General features: G+C 42.0%; 1 protein-coding gene across 1 annotated transcript in view; it reads left to right on the plus strand.

The window, feature by feature from the left end:
• CD164 (CD164 molecule) overlaps positions 1–14961 on the plus strand; it is a 27236-nt gene continuing 12275 nt past the window's right edge. The window contains exons 1-2 of the mRNA XM_072141817.1: positions 1–494; positions 5795–5872. Coding sequence (XP_071997918.1) covers positions 404–494; positions 5795–5872 — 169 coding nt within the window. The 5' untranslated portion in view covers positions 1–403. The remainder of the gene's footprint in view (positions 495–5794; positions 5873–14961) is intronic.

Raw genomic sequence — 14961 nt, forward strand, 5'->3', positions numbered from 1 at the left:
TTTGAGGTGAAAGACAGAAAGCATGCTTGACTGTCGCCTATTCCTTTGCTGAGGACAGACAAGTCTGTAAACATGCAGTTCCCCAAACGACACACCAGATGGCGTTACAGTCCGAGAGATAGAACGTGGAAGGTGACGAACGGTGACGAGGTGAGTGCTTTCTACTGCCACGTTCGTAGTGACGTCACAGCAGGAGGTGCGAAAGTCTCCCCAGACCGGTTCTGATTACCAGCACACCGAGGAGGCGGCAGGCGAAGCATCGGCTCCATACACACCCTAGCACGTTACCGCTGCCTGAAAAGCCGCACCTGGCTGATCACGTGATCAAGAAGGGCCGCGGAACAACTACTAGAGAGTGGACGGGCTGCTGACAGCTGCGGGACTGAACCACACGAGAGCCAGGATGATGACTGTGCGGGGAGCCCCGCCACACCTGCTTCTACTCCTCCTGCCCGGATTGCTGGTGCTGCTATGCAGAGTGACCGGCGCCGCAGGTAAGAGCTCTCCTCTATGTATAATGCACTGTCTATCACGTCACAGAGCAGGCCGTGACGTCACGGCATCCATGGTGGATCGTGCTGGAAGGAAAGAGCAAAGTACTAACCTGCATGGAGCACACACCCAGTTCAGTGCATGACATTCCAGGGAAGCTCCTGACAGCAGGAAGCTAAATGTCTGCCCTACATGTTACATTGCACCCTGTCACACCTGCTGGAGCGCCGCCTTCATATCATTGCCAATGCAGCTGTGTAGGGCCTTTACTAGGATCACACAAGGGTGCTCCAGGGGCCACCCCACACGCCTGGCTGTCACCCTGGAGCAAGTTTGGTCTGATAAACCCGCTCAATGTACTCGTGGGATTTATTCACAGGACACATTGAGATCAATTCAGGGTGCGTTCACATGTGTCGTTTTTTTATGGGTCTTTAAACGAATCCTAGAAACACATGTGTCTGAAATACGTGCATTTTTATATGTTACCATGACTTTGGTTTAATCACATTTTCATCATTGCTGGCAGTTTAATCAGCTACTTTAACATTGGAACACAGCTTCTTACACTTCCAGCAATGAAGAAAAACACTTTTTAAAGTAACCAAATGCATGGTAAGGCCGGGTTCACATCACGTTTTTTGGTATACGCTCAACATATATGTCGGGAAAACTCCCTCAGCGTTTACATTGACATGTAGTGGCAAATGGAGGCATAGTTTTTGCCTCTGTCTGACCACTATACATCAATCAGGGGAAAAAAGCAGGGTGGAAAGACGAAGCAAGGTACTTCTTTTCATCCTGCTCCTTATGGCTGAGCGATGTATGGCAATAGAAGCCACTGCTGCCCATGTACACTCTTCAACCCCCCCCCCGTATTCAGGGTGGTAACACAAGAAAAAGAAAAAAAGAAGGTGCAGAGGACGGCGCCTCGAGTAATATCGTCTGGGTGTTCAGAGGCTAGTATACACATAAATTGTGCTCACCTTTTAAAATCCTTGAGGGTATGCATAGGTAACCCAACCTGGGGCGTAGTATAAGCTCCAAATTCAGATTCAAATCCAAAATAGATCTAAGAGTGACACTAGTATCCAGGAAGGAGTAGATAGTCGCTCCCAGTGCTCAAAAGAGACCAGTAGCCTAAAAGACCACCAGTAGTGTATACAGAAATTGCGTAAAAAGTTTTTTCAGCACTAATGGGGCGCCAATTAGATACTCCACTGAAACAAAATTAGTGTCTAGAATCTAACATTTATTGTTAAAACAAGCCAAAATACAAAAGGCTACGGTAAAAACAACAAGTCCTATGACGCGTTTCGGGTGCTTGGACCCTTTTTCAAATATGGACAAGTAATTAAGACAACAGTAGTTAGCATGCTTTATATACATAAATAAAACCATACCTGATAACTGTAGAGTAGTGTGATTGATGCACATGTCATAGCAGGGGATTGTGGCACAATGAAAGCGATACTTCCGGTATGCCAAACTGCGCATGCGCATGGAGATTACCGGGCGCTCGAGGTCACATGACGCATCACATGACAAGTCATGTGATGTGTCCCATGATGACGCTAGGTGGCGCGTGCGCACAAGAAAAAATCTCCTCCGCTCTCAAGGAGGAAGATAATGTGACGGAAGACAGGGAACGTCACTGGATATTGCTAAAAATTATATTATAGTAGGGCGGTGTAGGTCCATCCATAATATAAATAAGATGGATAAAATGTAAAGTTTTGTAATGTAAAAAGGAGAAATAAATAATCAAAGGTTATATTAGAGCATATTGGGTCGTAAGAGGTAGAATAAATAGTATTATATATGGACAGAGGGTTAATAAATGTACATAAACATAAACATAAATGTATATACATAGATGGATAAACACATAATTTAGAATATAAACATTAAAAGGACATATTTAAAAACTAGATACAATATGAGAATTAAATTAGTTTAAAAGACATTCTCTAAACATTCATTCAACCCTGTAGGTACAAGACTTTGCAATTTAAAAATCCAGAACATCTCTCTTTTTTTCAAATAAGCGAACCTTTGAGGAATGGATGATTCTACGAATTCTATTGGAACAATATTGAATTCTTTGCAGTTCTTGTTATGGTGCATCGCTGCATGGCGAGATACACTATGTAGTGCAAAGCCATTTTCAATATTTGCTCTGTGCTTATTTAGGCGTTCACGTAGTGGTTGTATAGTGCGCCCGACATATTGGAGTTTGCATGTGCATTCTAAGAGGTATATAACATATTGAGAACTACAGTTAACAAAATGCTTTATAGGGAAAGTTTTATAGGGCGAAACTTTCCCTATAAAGCATTTTGTTAACTGTAGTTCTCAATATGTTATATACCTCTTAGAATGCACATGCAAACTCCAATATGTCGGGCGCACTATACAACCACTACGTGAACGCCTAAATAAGCAAAGAGCAAATATTGAAAATGGCTTTGCACTACATAGTGTATCTCGCCATGCAGCGATGCACCATAACAAGAACTGCAAAGAATTCAATATTGTTCCAATAGAATTCGTAGAATCATCCATTCCTCAAAGGTTCGCTTATTTGAAAAAAAGAGAGATGTTCTGGATTTTTAAATTGCAAAGTCTTGTACCTACAGGGTTGAATGAATGTTTAGAGAATGTCTTTTAAACTAATTTAATTCTCATATTGTATCTAGTTTTTAAATATGTCCTTTTAATGTTTATATTCTAAATTATGTGTTTATCCATCTATGTATATACATTTATGTTTATGTTTATGTACATTTATTAACCCTCTGTCCATATATAATACTATTTATTCTACCTCTTACGACCCAATATGCTCTAATATAACCTTTGATTATTTATTTCTCCTTTTTACATTACAAAACTTTACATTTTATCCATCTTATTTATATTATGGATGGACCTACACCGCCCTACTATAATATAATTTTTAGCAATATCCAGTGACGTTCCCTGTCTTCCGTCACATTATCTTCCTCCTTGAGAGCGGAGGAGATTTTTTCTTGTGCGCACGCGCCACCTAGCGTCATCATGGGACACATCACATGACTTGTCATGTGATGCGTCATGTGACCTCGAGCGCCCGGTAATCTCCATGCGCATGCGCAGTTTGGCATACCGGAAGTATCGCTTTCATTGCGCCACAATCCCCTGCTATGACATGTGCATCAATCACACTACTCTACAGTTATCAGGTATGGTTTTATTTATGTATATAAAGCATGCTAACTACTGTTGTCTTAATTACTTGTCCATATTTGAAAAAGGGTCCAAGCACCCGAAACGCGTCATAGGACTTGTTGTTTTTACCGTAGCCTTTTGTATTTTGGCTTGTTTTAACAATAAATGTTAGATTCTAGACACTAATTTTGTTTCAGTGGAGTATCTAATTGGCGCCCCATTAGTGCTGAAAAAACTTTTTACGCAATTTCTGTATTCAGGGTGGAGGAGGGGTCCCCGGGTGACGTATCCGACTATTTAAAGAGGACCTGTTACCTATAAAAACGGCACTAGATGCTGCTTACTAAAGTGCTAGTGCTTAAACAGATGCAGCAGTGTTACACTGCTAGCGTTATCGGAGACCACTAGAAGCATATTCATCAGAGGGGCAGCGACTGCCGCATGACACGCGGTGTTCATCACTGGCCTATGGAGTGGACGGGGCGTCCGGGGAATAGGCAGCACCTCGGACCACCCCTCATGAATACGCCCGACCACTTCTGGTGCGGTCCGGCATTTCCGGTGTACAGCGCAGCAGTGTTTGTTAGCGTTATCGGAGGACTCTGATGACGCTAGCAGTGTATCACTGCTGCGTCTGTTTTAGCACTAGTTGCTACTTACTTTAGTATAGGTTTTTATAGGTGACAGGTCCTCTTTAAGCATACTATGGGATAAGTTTGTGCCATACGTTGTTAGAAGACACTGATGCAGACCTCATTGTCGCTTTTAGCCCGGCCTTCCACTTTCTCATCTAGAATTCAGAATAGAAATCCACTTAGTAGTTTGCCTTCCTCACCTCCCACTTCAACTTTTGATTGCTGCAGTGTCTAACATCTCATAACAAAAAATGACTGTGCTCTGTCAAAATGGGACCTGGAAGGATCAAGGACTGATGTATTCTGCAGCAGGTGGAAATAATCCTGATATTAGCGGATCTATGCATCATGGTTAAGATTTATCAGTTCTTCTACACCAGTTTTATGGCATAGAAGCACTGAGTAATCGATTCCTCGTGTCTACGTCACCTCCCCTCCTTGTGGGTGTGAAGGGACGTCCCTGCTCTGAGCCTGTGCACTCGCTACAGCCTACTGAATGTTCACAGGTACAATGGCACAGCTGTCTGACGGAGTGTTAGGAGTCACGTAGGTCACATGTGTGTATGACTGTGATTATCAGACACTGCAAAGAGTGAGCTCATCCCTCCTTGTCTCATGGAGACATAATGTCATAGCAAGTGGCTACATGATGCTACTTCCTACAGTATATCACTGAACCCTAGACTATATTGTAGAAACCCGAGATAGGGAAACTGAACGTATATTAGTAAGTTATTCGTATGGGGGCGATTATTTTAAGTGTCATTAATATTTCCATGGATGACCCCTTTAATATTTTGGTGTAGTGTGTGTGTGTAGCCTTTAGAACACAGCAAAACTTTTGAGAAAAATTGCAGTGATCGGTACGGCACACAGCATCAGAGTTGTTGAAGAGGAAGTCCCTCTCTCGCCCTTGCCAAAAGTTTGCTCCTGGCAGCCATGGATAAACAATGCTATTATTGTCACTTTTAAGTTACCTGGCCATCCTCCAAAAAATAAGTCATAGGTACCCGGAAATGGTGGCAAAAAAACTACATTTCACAGTTGAAAATAATCCTCACACAGCTCTGTCAATCAAAAACAAAAAATAACGTGTGACGTGTGACTGCACCTTTAGTGCAATTTTTGGAGTAGCCTAAATGTCCTGGTATGTCCCATACTTATACCATACACACCTTTTACATTTGTATTTTGACATGATATTACATAAGGGTAGATGGCAGGGTATTTCGGGCAGGAACCCATCTAGCTAATGCTCGGCTGCCAGTCTATTTATCTCTAACCTTGGTTTAAGTTTAAAAAAAATGCTTTGAACCGAAAACTATGAATATTTTGGATGCCATCTAACTTGTGCCACCCATGTAATATGTAGAAGTAGTGTGAAGTATGCTGCTGTGTGTTTTTTCTAGTTTTCTTGTTTACTTTTTTTCTAATGATTTTGTTAATTTATCATGCAGATACCTGTGAAGAAGCACATCGCTGTGATGCGTGCCTTGCTAACGCACTCAACTGTACATGGTTGAATTGTACTGATGGTAAGTTATGGTGTTTTTAAAGAGACATGGATATACAGGTGGTCCCCTACTTAAGAACACCCAACTTACAGACGACACCCCAGTTGCAAACGGACCCTTGGTAATTCACTGTACTTTGGCCCTAGGCTATAATAATCAGCTTTAGGAGTTGTATAAGGTGTCTACAATGAAGCTTTATTGTTAATTCTGGTTCTTATGACAACCAAACATTTTAAAAATTCAATTGTCACGGTTTGGGGTCACAATTATAAAGTATACAGTTCCAACTTGCATACAAATTCAACTTAAGAACAAACCTACAGAACCTATCTTCTATCTAACCTGGGGACTGCCTGTAATCTGGATCTAGGGTAGAGGTCTGCTGTACCAGCGTGGTTGTGGAATTAGCGGCAGCCTCGCTACAATCACAGCTAGAGGTATCGAGCTGGGAACTGAAAGCTTGTGTATTTCCCTCTGCTTGGTACACAAGCAAACTTGACTGCATATCCACCAATTGGCAGGAAAAAAACAAAACATATGTGCCTGTGCGCACAGAGCCTGGAATGTGGGTTGACAGTGAGTAAGGAGAAGAGGATACAGAGGGTACTTTGTTCATAACTTCCCAGCTGGTACCAGATAGAAGATGCTGTGATTACTGCTCTGCTACTCTGCATCTCGTGGTGCATGCTCTGCATAGTGGCCAGAATATGATAACACTAGCATTGGGTGGCTGAGCTGTCAGACAAGCAGGTAATGTACCCGTGCAAGCTGGCACATGTAGTGCCCTGTAAATCAGCAGTCATTTTCATCAGGCTGCCTGGGCTGGCAGGGTGGTTTGAGGAGCAAACTGAGTAGAGGCCCTCCCTCTCCCAACCAAGGTTATCCTCACTGATATGATCCACCACAAGTGTGGGATCATAAATGAGGACTTTTGTTACCCTCATTTCTTCAAAGGAAACCTGTCATCAGGAGCCCTTTTTCTTGGCTTCCCCATATCTCCATAGAGAATATTGTACACATTGCCTGAGAGTTTGTGTTTTTTTTTTTCAGAAAAAGACAGTTTTATTATAAAAAGATAAATTAGATCTAAGTTTAGCTTTATGTATGCACAGCTGTGTCCCTAGTCCCAAGGGAATCGCCAATGAAGGGTAAGGGAGACATGTATGACGTCCCAAGGGGGGAAGCAACAGTGGAGGAGATATGGGGGGCATGGGATTTATTTTTTGTTTGATGCATGATGGAGCGGTTTCCGCACTCCTCACTGGCCACTGCCGTAGGACTAGGGACAGAGCTCTGCATACAGAAAGGTAAACTTTGATCCAACTTATCTTTTCCTTGGGAAAAGCAAGTTTTGGCAATGGGGGCACGGGATCCACAAAAAGGGCTCCTGATGACATGTTCCCTTTAACCCCTTCACGCTCCGTGGCGGATATATCCGCCACGGAGCGCAGTGACTTAGCGCTCAGTGGCGGATATATCCGCCACGGCGCTTATGCCGGCTCGGCTCTGGATCAGAACCGAACCGGCATCGGGAAACACGGGGTGCCGGCTGTAACTAATAGCCGGCACCCCAGTGTAACACCCGCGATCGGAGTTGACTCCGATCGCGGGTGCTTAACCCGTTAAATGCCGCGGTCAGCGCGACCGCGGCATCTAACCTGCATCTGGGGGGGTCTTTCCTCCACGATCGCCCCCCCCCGAACCGTTTTCGGGGGGCGCCGATCGTTGCTATAGTAACTCTGGGGTCCGATCTGGACCCCAGAGTTACTTGCAAGAATTGCCAGTAAGATGGCGTCTGTGACGTCATCTTACTGGCACAGTGCCAGCCTATGCAAGTGCATAGGCTGACACTGATAATACTCTGCAATACATCAGTATTGCAGAATATTATCATGAAGAAGCAATCAGAAGATTGCTTCTTCATGTCCCATGGTATAAAAGTGAAAAAGTAAAAAAAAAAAATGTTATTCAATAAAAAAATAAAGTCATAAATCACTAAAAATGCCCCAAACTCCCAAAACATATAAAGAGACATATAACTCAAAAAAAGTCTAAATCATAACACAAACCCCACATATATATAGTATCACCGCGTCCGTAACAACCCGTAGAATAAAAGTAAATCATTATTGGATCCCCACGATAAACGCCGTAAAAAAAAACTGGTATAAACCCTCCAAAAATTATGATTTTTACCTTTTCAATCCCACAAAAAAATGCTATAAAATGCGATCAAAAAACCGTATGTACTCAGACATGATACTGGTGCAAAGTACAACATGTCCCGCAAAAAACAAGCCATCAACCAGCTCCGTAGCCAAAAAAGTAACAATGTTATGCCACTTGGAAGACGGCAATACATAAATGATAGATTTTTCCCCACATTAGGGTTTTGTTTGACAAATTTAGTAAAACGTAAGAAAATATATTCATGTCTGGTATCCCCGTTATCGTATCGACCCATAGAATAAAGATATCAGGATTATTAGGCTATACAGTGAACACCAAAAAAAAGTAAAAAATCCAGTACAGAATTGATGCTTTTCTACTCCTGCCCTCAAAAAAAGTTCCTAAATTTTCAACAATAGGTGATACCAACCCCAAAATGGTAACAATGGAAAAAGCATCTCATCCCGCAAAAAAAATGCCGTCACATGACCCAAATAACGAAAAAGCGAAAATTTTATAGCCTTCAAAAGGGGGCAATGAGGAAACTAAAATCCTGCCAGCTGCAGCGCCCTCCTTCCCTTCTGCACCTCGCTGTGCCCCCATAAAACAAGTCACAGCCACATGTGGGGGGTCTTTGTACTCAGGAGAAATTGCAGAACAAATTGTATGGTGGGTTTTCTCTTTTTATATTTTGGAAATGTGTAAATTTTAGTGCTAAATGAACGTATAAGGGAACAATATGACCATTCTAAATTTCACCCCCATTTTGATTCAATTACTATGAAGATCTCAAGGGGTTAACAATCTTCGTAAAAGCGGTTTCTGATAGCTTGAGGGGTGCAGATTTGAAAATGGGTTGGTTATATAGGGGATTTTGATGCTAAATATGTAAAATTTCATTCAAAACTGTATTTATCCCCAAAATAGTCAATTCTGAAAATCCGGAAAAGCGCTATTCTATTTGTAAGCCGCATGACATCAAAATAAATTATCCAAACATTTCAGAAATTATGAAAATGTAAAGTAGACAAATGGGAAATGTTATTCAGCAACTTATTTAGGTGGTAAATCTATCTGCCTGAAAACGCAATGATTTAGAATTTCGAAAATGGCAAATTTTTCAAAAAATTTATCATATTTTCTTTTTTTTGTAAATAAACGCAAAACTTATCTGCCAAAATTTACCACTAAAATGAAGTACAACATGTGGGGAAAAAACAATCTCAGAATCGCTTTGATAAGTAACAGTGTTCAAAAGTTATAACCATATAAAGCGACGCAAGTCCGAATCCAAAAAATCGGGCTGAGCCTTAAGCTACAAAATGGCTGCGTCCTTAAGGGGTTAAGGATTATGTTGGTGGTAGAAGCAAACTCTCACTCGCTTTTATATGTACCCTTCCAATAAGTGACATTAGTGGGAGCTCACTTTATACGTGGGATGATATTGTCACCCATAAGTGACTAAGTGTCCTGCTCACCCACCACTAGAACACATATTATCCAATCCTTTGAACACCCTAGAACAAAAATGTCTAAATAGCCACTTTTCGCCATTTTTCCACCCATTAATATTTTATTTTATTAAATCAGCCACTGAAAATAACAAAAAAGTCTACAAATAATCACCTGCACTCCTCTTCAGCTTGAACGCAGCGATGTCGTGGGCATCCCGGGATGCTAATTATATATGCATTTGCCACCTCTCTCTTCCATGCTGATGTCACAAAAAATGTTTGTAGTGATCAGAATATGGAGACACAATTGGCAAATATTTTTTACTTTGGTAGTGTGATGTCAATGGAAAGATGGTTCTTATTTTGTTATGTAAGATATGCTGTGGTTGGTTGCTTTATCTCTTAGTAACTTTCCTTAATGGCTATTTATACTATATACTGTATGAATACCGTATCTAGTGTGAATTTGATTAACTGGTGTAAGAGGCCTATTTTTCTTTAAGAGGTATAAATATCTTACTAAATTATTTGCATCTTGTCTTTATAAATCTGTTATATTTTCACGTGAATTGACACCTTTAATTCTCTATAGACTTTAGTATTCTGGATAATTTTGTAGCCTGTTTTTTAGTGTCTTCAATATATCCATTGCACATTTTCTTTGTGTAACATGCATAATGAATTTGATATAATTGCTTATGTTTTCCCCATACTTCATAGATTTTATACCTGGCTGGAGTCAGTAGAGGAGAAGAGCAACCAGAATAGACAAAATAGACAAAACAGAAAGGTAATAGTGAGTAAAGCAGGTTTTGTCATAGTGCGCCCATGTCTCTCCTACTCAACCTCCACAGTAGAATTAGAGGAGAAGGAGAGACCGCGACGCTACTGGTGCCGGATTATGCCAATGATAGAAAGAGACTCAATCAACTTGGCATCAGGGGAGGCAGCAGGCATCACTAGAACTAGTGCATTAATATTTTTATTTTTTTATCATTAATTGGCTTTTATTTAACAGATTTGCAAACAAAGCAAAACATTTACATATACATGTTGTCAACAGAAATTATAGAAATTATATGTCCATGAGTCAAAATACAGAAAAGTAGAAGAACATCATACAAGCAAGAGAGGTCATACAACAAGGAAACATAATTTCTATCAGGAAGTCAGCAGCGTCTGTATTGGCCAGGTTGTACGGTTGTACAGGTTGTACGCTGCTCGGTAGGAACAATACAGGAATCTAACTAGGAACTACATTTCTTAGTATGAGACATAAACAGTTAGGGTTTTATACAAACTTGGGAGGAAAGAGGAGGTGAGGATTGGGAGTTTGGAGGGGAGTGCAAGACAGTCAAGTATGATATGTCCAAGGACTGACCCTATGTGAGGCGAATCTCCCACTCGCTGGAAGGTGGAAAATTTGGGGGAGCAGTGGAAGTCGTGCCATGGCCCCCAGGTCTGAAGATATTTCTATACTGTGGAATGTGAGTCAGCCGTGAGCTCCTCCATCCTCTGGAGGGACAGCTATTCTTGTAGAAGGTCCGTAGCAGAAGGAGTCCTAATAGTCTTCCAGAGCCCGAGCCACTATGAAGAAAAAGCCCAGGAGGCTTAGGCAGTAGGCGACACAGTGGGTATTACGGAAAAAAAGAAAATGAGCCGGGTCATTTTGTAAAACAACACCCATGGATCAATATGATAACCATCTGCCAGAAGGGCTGGAGTATCGGGCATTCCCACCATATATGTGTCATAGTGCCAGGTGCCTGTCTACATCTCCAGCACTCTGCTGGGTAGGAGTGATCGATTGCTTGCAGTCAGACCGGGACCCAGTACCATCTTGAAATAATATTGTAATTAGTTTCTTGGGCCTTGTTTGGAGATGGAGAGTTTGTGGCATAGTTCGAAAGATTTATCCCACTCCTCTGTGCTATAGATTGTGTTCAGTTCTCAGTGCCAGGCTGCCACATATGGTGGCATGGGGTCTGCCCATTTGTCTAGATAGGTGTAAATTGCAGAAATCGGCCTTGGTGTTGAAGCAATGCACATCTGTTCGAAGGGGGTGACATCTCTATGGAGTTGCAAGTTTGATTTAATGGTCCGGTAGAAGTGTTGCAGTTGTGTATATACCCATCAGGAGCAAGTAGATATTTGTTGGTTTGGAAGCAGATCATCTATGGGAGAGATTCCTGCATCCTGCCATACAGTTTTGAAAATAAGTGTGTTGTTCAGTCTGAGAAGGTTAAGAAAAGCAGTAGCCTCTCCTGGGGGGAAATCTGGGTTATCGGTAATTGGTGTGAGGGGGCCATCGCTGACGGTAGTTTTGTAAGATGGTGTTCGTGGGTGATGTAAGTACTCTTCCAGATGAGGGATTGAAGTGAGGCTGGTGTTTGAGCTGCTTCCAGACCTATCCAAAGTTTGCCTGACTTGTTATGATACAAGTCGAGTATGCGAGCTAGGACTGTTGCATAGTAGTACTCATTAGAATCGGGGAGGCCTAGACCACCCTGCAACTTCCTACGGAACAGCAGGTTCTTTGCTATTCTAGGGGGTGAGGAGGACCAAAGAAAGCAACTCAAGATACTTGATAGGCTATTAAAGAATGACGCGTTGAGCGTCAGGGGGATAGTTTGAAAAAGATATAGCAACTTGAGAGAACAGTCCTTTTTGGACAATTTAATCTTCCTATCCAAGAGATCTTCTTGGATCTTCATTTTGATAGGTCTGTCTGTAGAGTTCACAGGGACTTAACATAGTTGAGTGAGAATGGTCTGTGGGAATGGCTGTGCCAAGGTAAGTAATGGCTTCATTTTGCCAGGTGAAGGGAAAATGGTCTCTGATCTAATTCAGGCTGGTTAGTCATTTGCTCCTTTTTATTATTACATTGATTTTATGATTGCTAAAATTTCCGAAAGTCGAAAGCGAGGACATAATGTGGGGAATAGAGGAGACCGGGTCAGTGACATATAGTAAGACGTCTTCTGCGAAAGCCGAGCATTTGTGATGTCTTTCACCTATCTGGATGCCCTCTATTGGTCCTGATCGCAATAAGGAGATGTTGGATAACCAATGCTTAGAGGAGCAGAGAGAGAGGGCACCCCTGTCTTGTTCCATTATTGATATTAAATTGGGGGGACAAAGTACCGTTAACTGTGACCTGGGCCTGCGGGTGATCATACAAGGCTTTAATTTGTGCAAGCATTAAGGGGCCTAGTCCCAATTGTGTTGGGGTAGCTTCGAGGAACCCTCAGTCCAGCCGGTCGAAAGCCGGGGCTCTTTTTAAGCATAACTTATGAGCAGAAGGTATTCAGTGTATTGTCCCTAGTGCCACTGGAGGGTATAAGGGTCCCATAAGTGGTGCAAGACGGTTCGGGATGAGTTTGGCATAAATCTTCTCATCCACATTAATAGGGGAAATCGGACGGTAGCTGGGGCAGAGTTTGGGATCCTTCCCTTCTTTGAACTGTGAAGAGCTGTGGGAAAGTATCGGTTTGTGACCGCTTTTCCGGGATATTCATCCCCTTCGCATTAAAGGATGCTATGTTGAAATACTGTGATATTAGTATGTCATAGAGGGGCACCTCGGTGGGTGCCTAGAAGTGGACTGTCTTGCAGTGCATTATTATTTTTATGTTAATGTAAAGTAAAAAAATCAATCTTTCTTAAGCAATACCGTATATACTTGAGTATAAGCTGACCCGAGTATAAGCCGAGGCCCCCTAAATTTACCTAAAAAAAAACTGGGAAAACCTATTGACTTGAGTATAAGCAGAGGGTGGGAAATGCATTGGTCACAGCCTCCCCAGTGTATATAGCCAGGCCCTGCCCCGGTGTATATAGCCTGACAGGCCCTGCCCCGGTGTATATAGCCTGACAGGCCCTGCCCCGGTGTATATAGCCTGACAGGCCCTGCCCCGGTGTATATAGCCTGACAGGCCCTGCCCCGGTGTATATAGCCTGACAGGCCCTGCCCCGGTGTATATAGCCTGACAGGCCCTGCCCCGGTGTATATAGCCTGACAGGCCCTGCCCCGGTGTATATAGCCTGACAGGCCCTGCCCCGGTGTATATAGCCTGACAGGCCCTGCCCCGGTGTATATAGCCTGACAGGCCCTGCCCCGGTGTATATAGCCTGACAGGCCCTGCCCCGGTGTATATAGCCTGACAGGCCCTGCCCCGGTGTATATAGCCTGACAGGCCCCGCTCGTCGTGCAGCACAACAATACCATTGCAGCGGCTCACATCGCACGGACCTGCCGCCGGATGGATCGCACAGAAGATTTACGTGGGCCTTCGGAAAGGTGAGTTTTGAGTTATTTATTTTTTTGACTCGAGTATAAGACGAGTTTGGGTTATAAAAAAAAAAAAAAAAAAAAAGCAGCACTGAAGATGTAATTGTTATTCTGTAACCTTACTATGGCAAAGGGGTCCATTTTGATAGGATAAGACTCTGGGTCCATGGGTATTAACAGCGTTATATGTGACTGATGCAGTGTAAGCAGCCCATGGCTGCACTGTAAATCTGGCAATATTGTTTTTAATACTTTACATAGTAAATTATATTTCTAGGATGTGATTTTTTTATAGTATGTCTACAGGGCAGATGTATTACAGGTAGAAAGTAATACCGTTTATCTACAGTAGTGCAGGTAAAGAGCAGTTAAAAAAAAAAAAGTTATTCAATACAAAATACACTAATAAATCAATAAAAATGCTCATAAGCCCCAAACATATAAAGAGACCTATAATGCACAAAAAAGTCTAAATCGGTATCACCGTGTCCGTAACAACCCGTAGAATAAAAGTCTATAATTATTGAACCCGTACGATGAACACCGTAAAAACACCACCAAAAATTATGAGTTTTACCTAATTAATCCCACAAAAAATGCAATAAAAAGTGACCAAAAAAACATATGTACTCCAGAATGATACTGTTGCAAATGACAACATGTCCTGCAAAAAACAAGCCATCAACCAGCTCCGTAGCCAAAAAAGTAAAAATGTTATGCCACGGCAATGCAAAAATGATAGATTTTTTTTCCCCACATTAGGGTTTTATTTGGCAAATTTAGTAAAACAAAAGAAAAAATATTCAAGTATGGTATCCCCATAATCGTATAGAATAAAGATAACATTTATTATTAGTCTATATGGTGAACACAAAACAAAAGTTAAAAATCCAGTACAGAATTGATGCTTTTCTACTCCTGACCACAAAAGAAAGTTCATAAGTTTTCAACAATTGGGGATACCAACCCCAAAATGGTAACACTGGAAAAAGCATCTCAAACCCTGCAAAAAAAATGCCATCACATGGCCCCAATAACGAACAAGCAAAAATTATATAGCCTACAAAAGGGGCCAATGAGAAAACTAAAATCCTGGCAGCTGCAGGGCTCTCCTTCCATTCTGTGCCCCCATAAAACGGCCACATGTGGGAGGTCTCTCTACTCAGGAGAAATTGTATAACAAGTTTTAAGATGGG

The sequence above is a fragment of the Engystomops pustulosus genome, chromosome 3 (assembly GCF_040894005.1).
Source record: "Engystomops pustulosus chromosome 3, aEngPut4.maternal, whole genome shotgun sequence".
Classification (NCBI taxonomy): domain Eukaryota; kingdom Metazoa; phylum Chordata; class Amphibia; order Anura; family Leptodactylidae; genus Engystomops; species Engystomops pustulosus.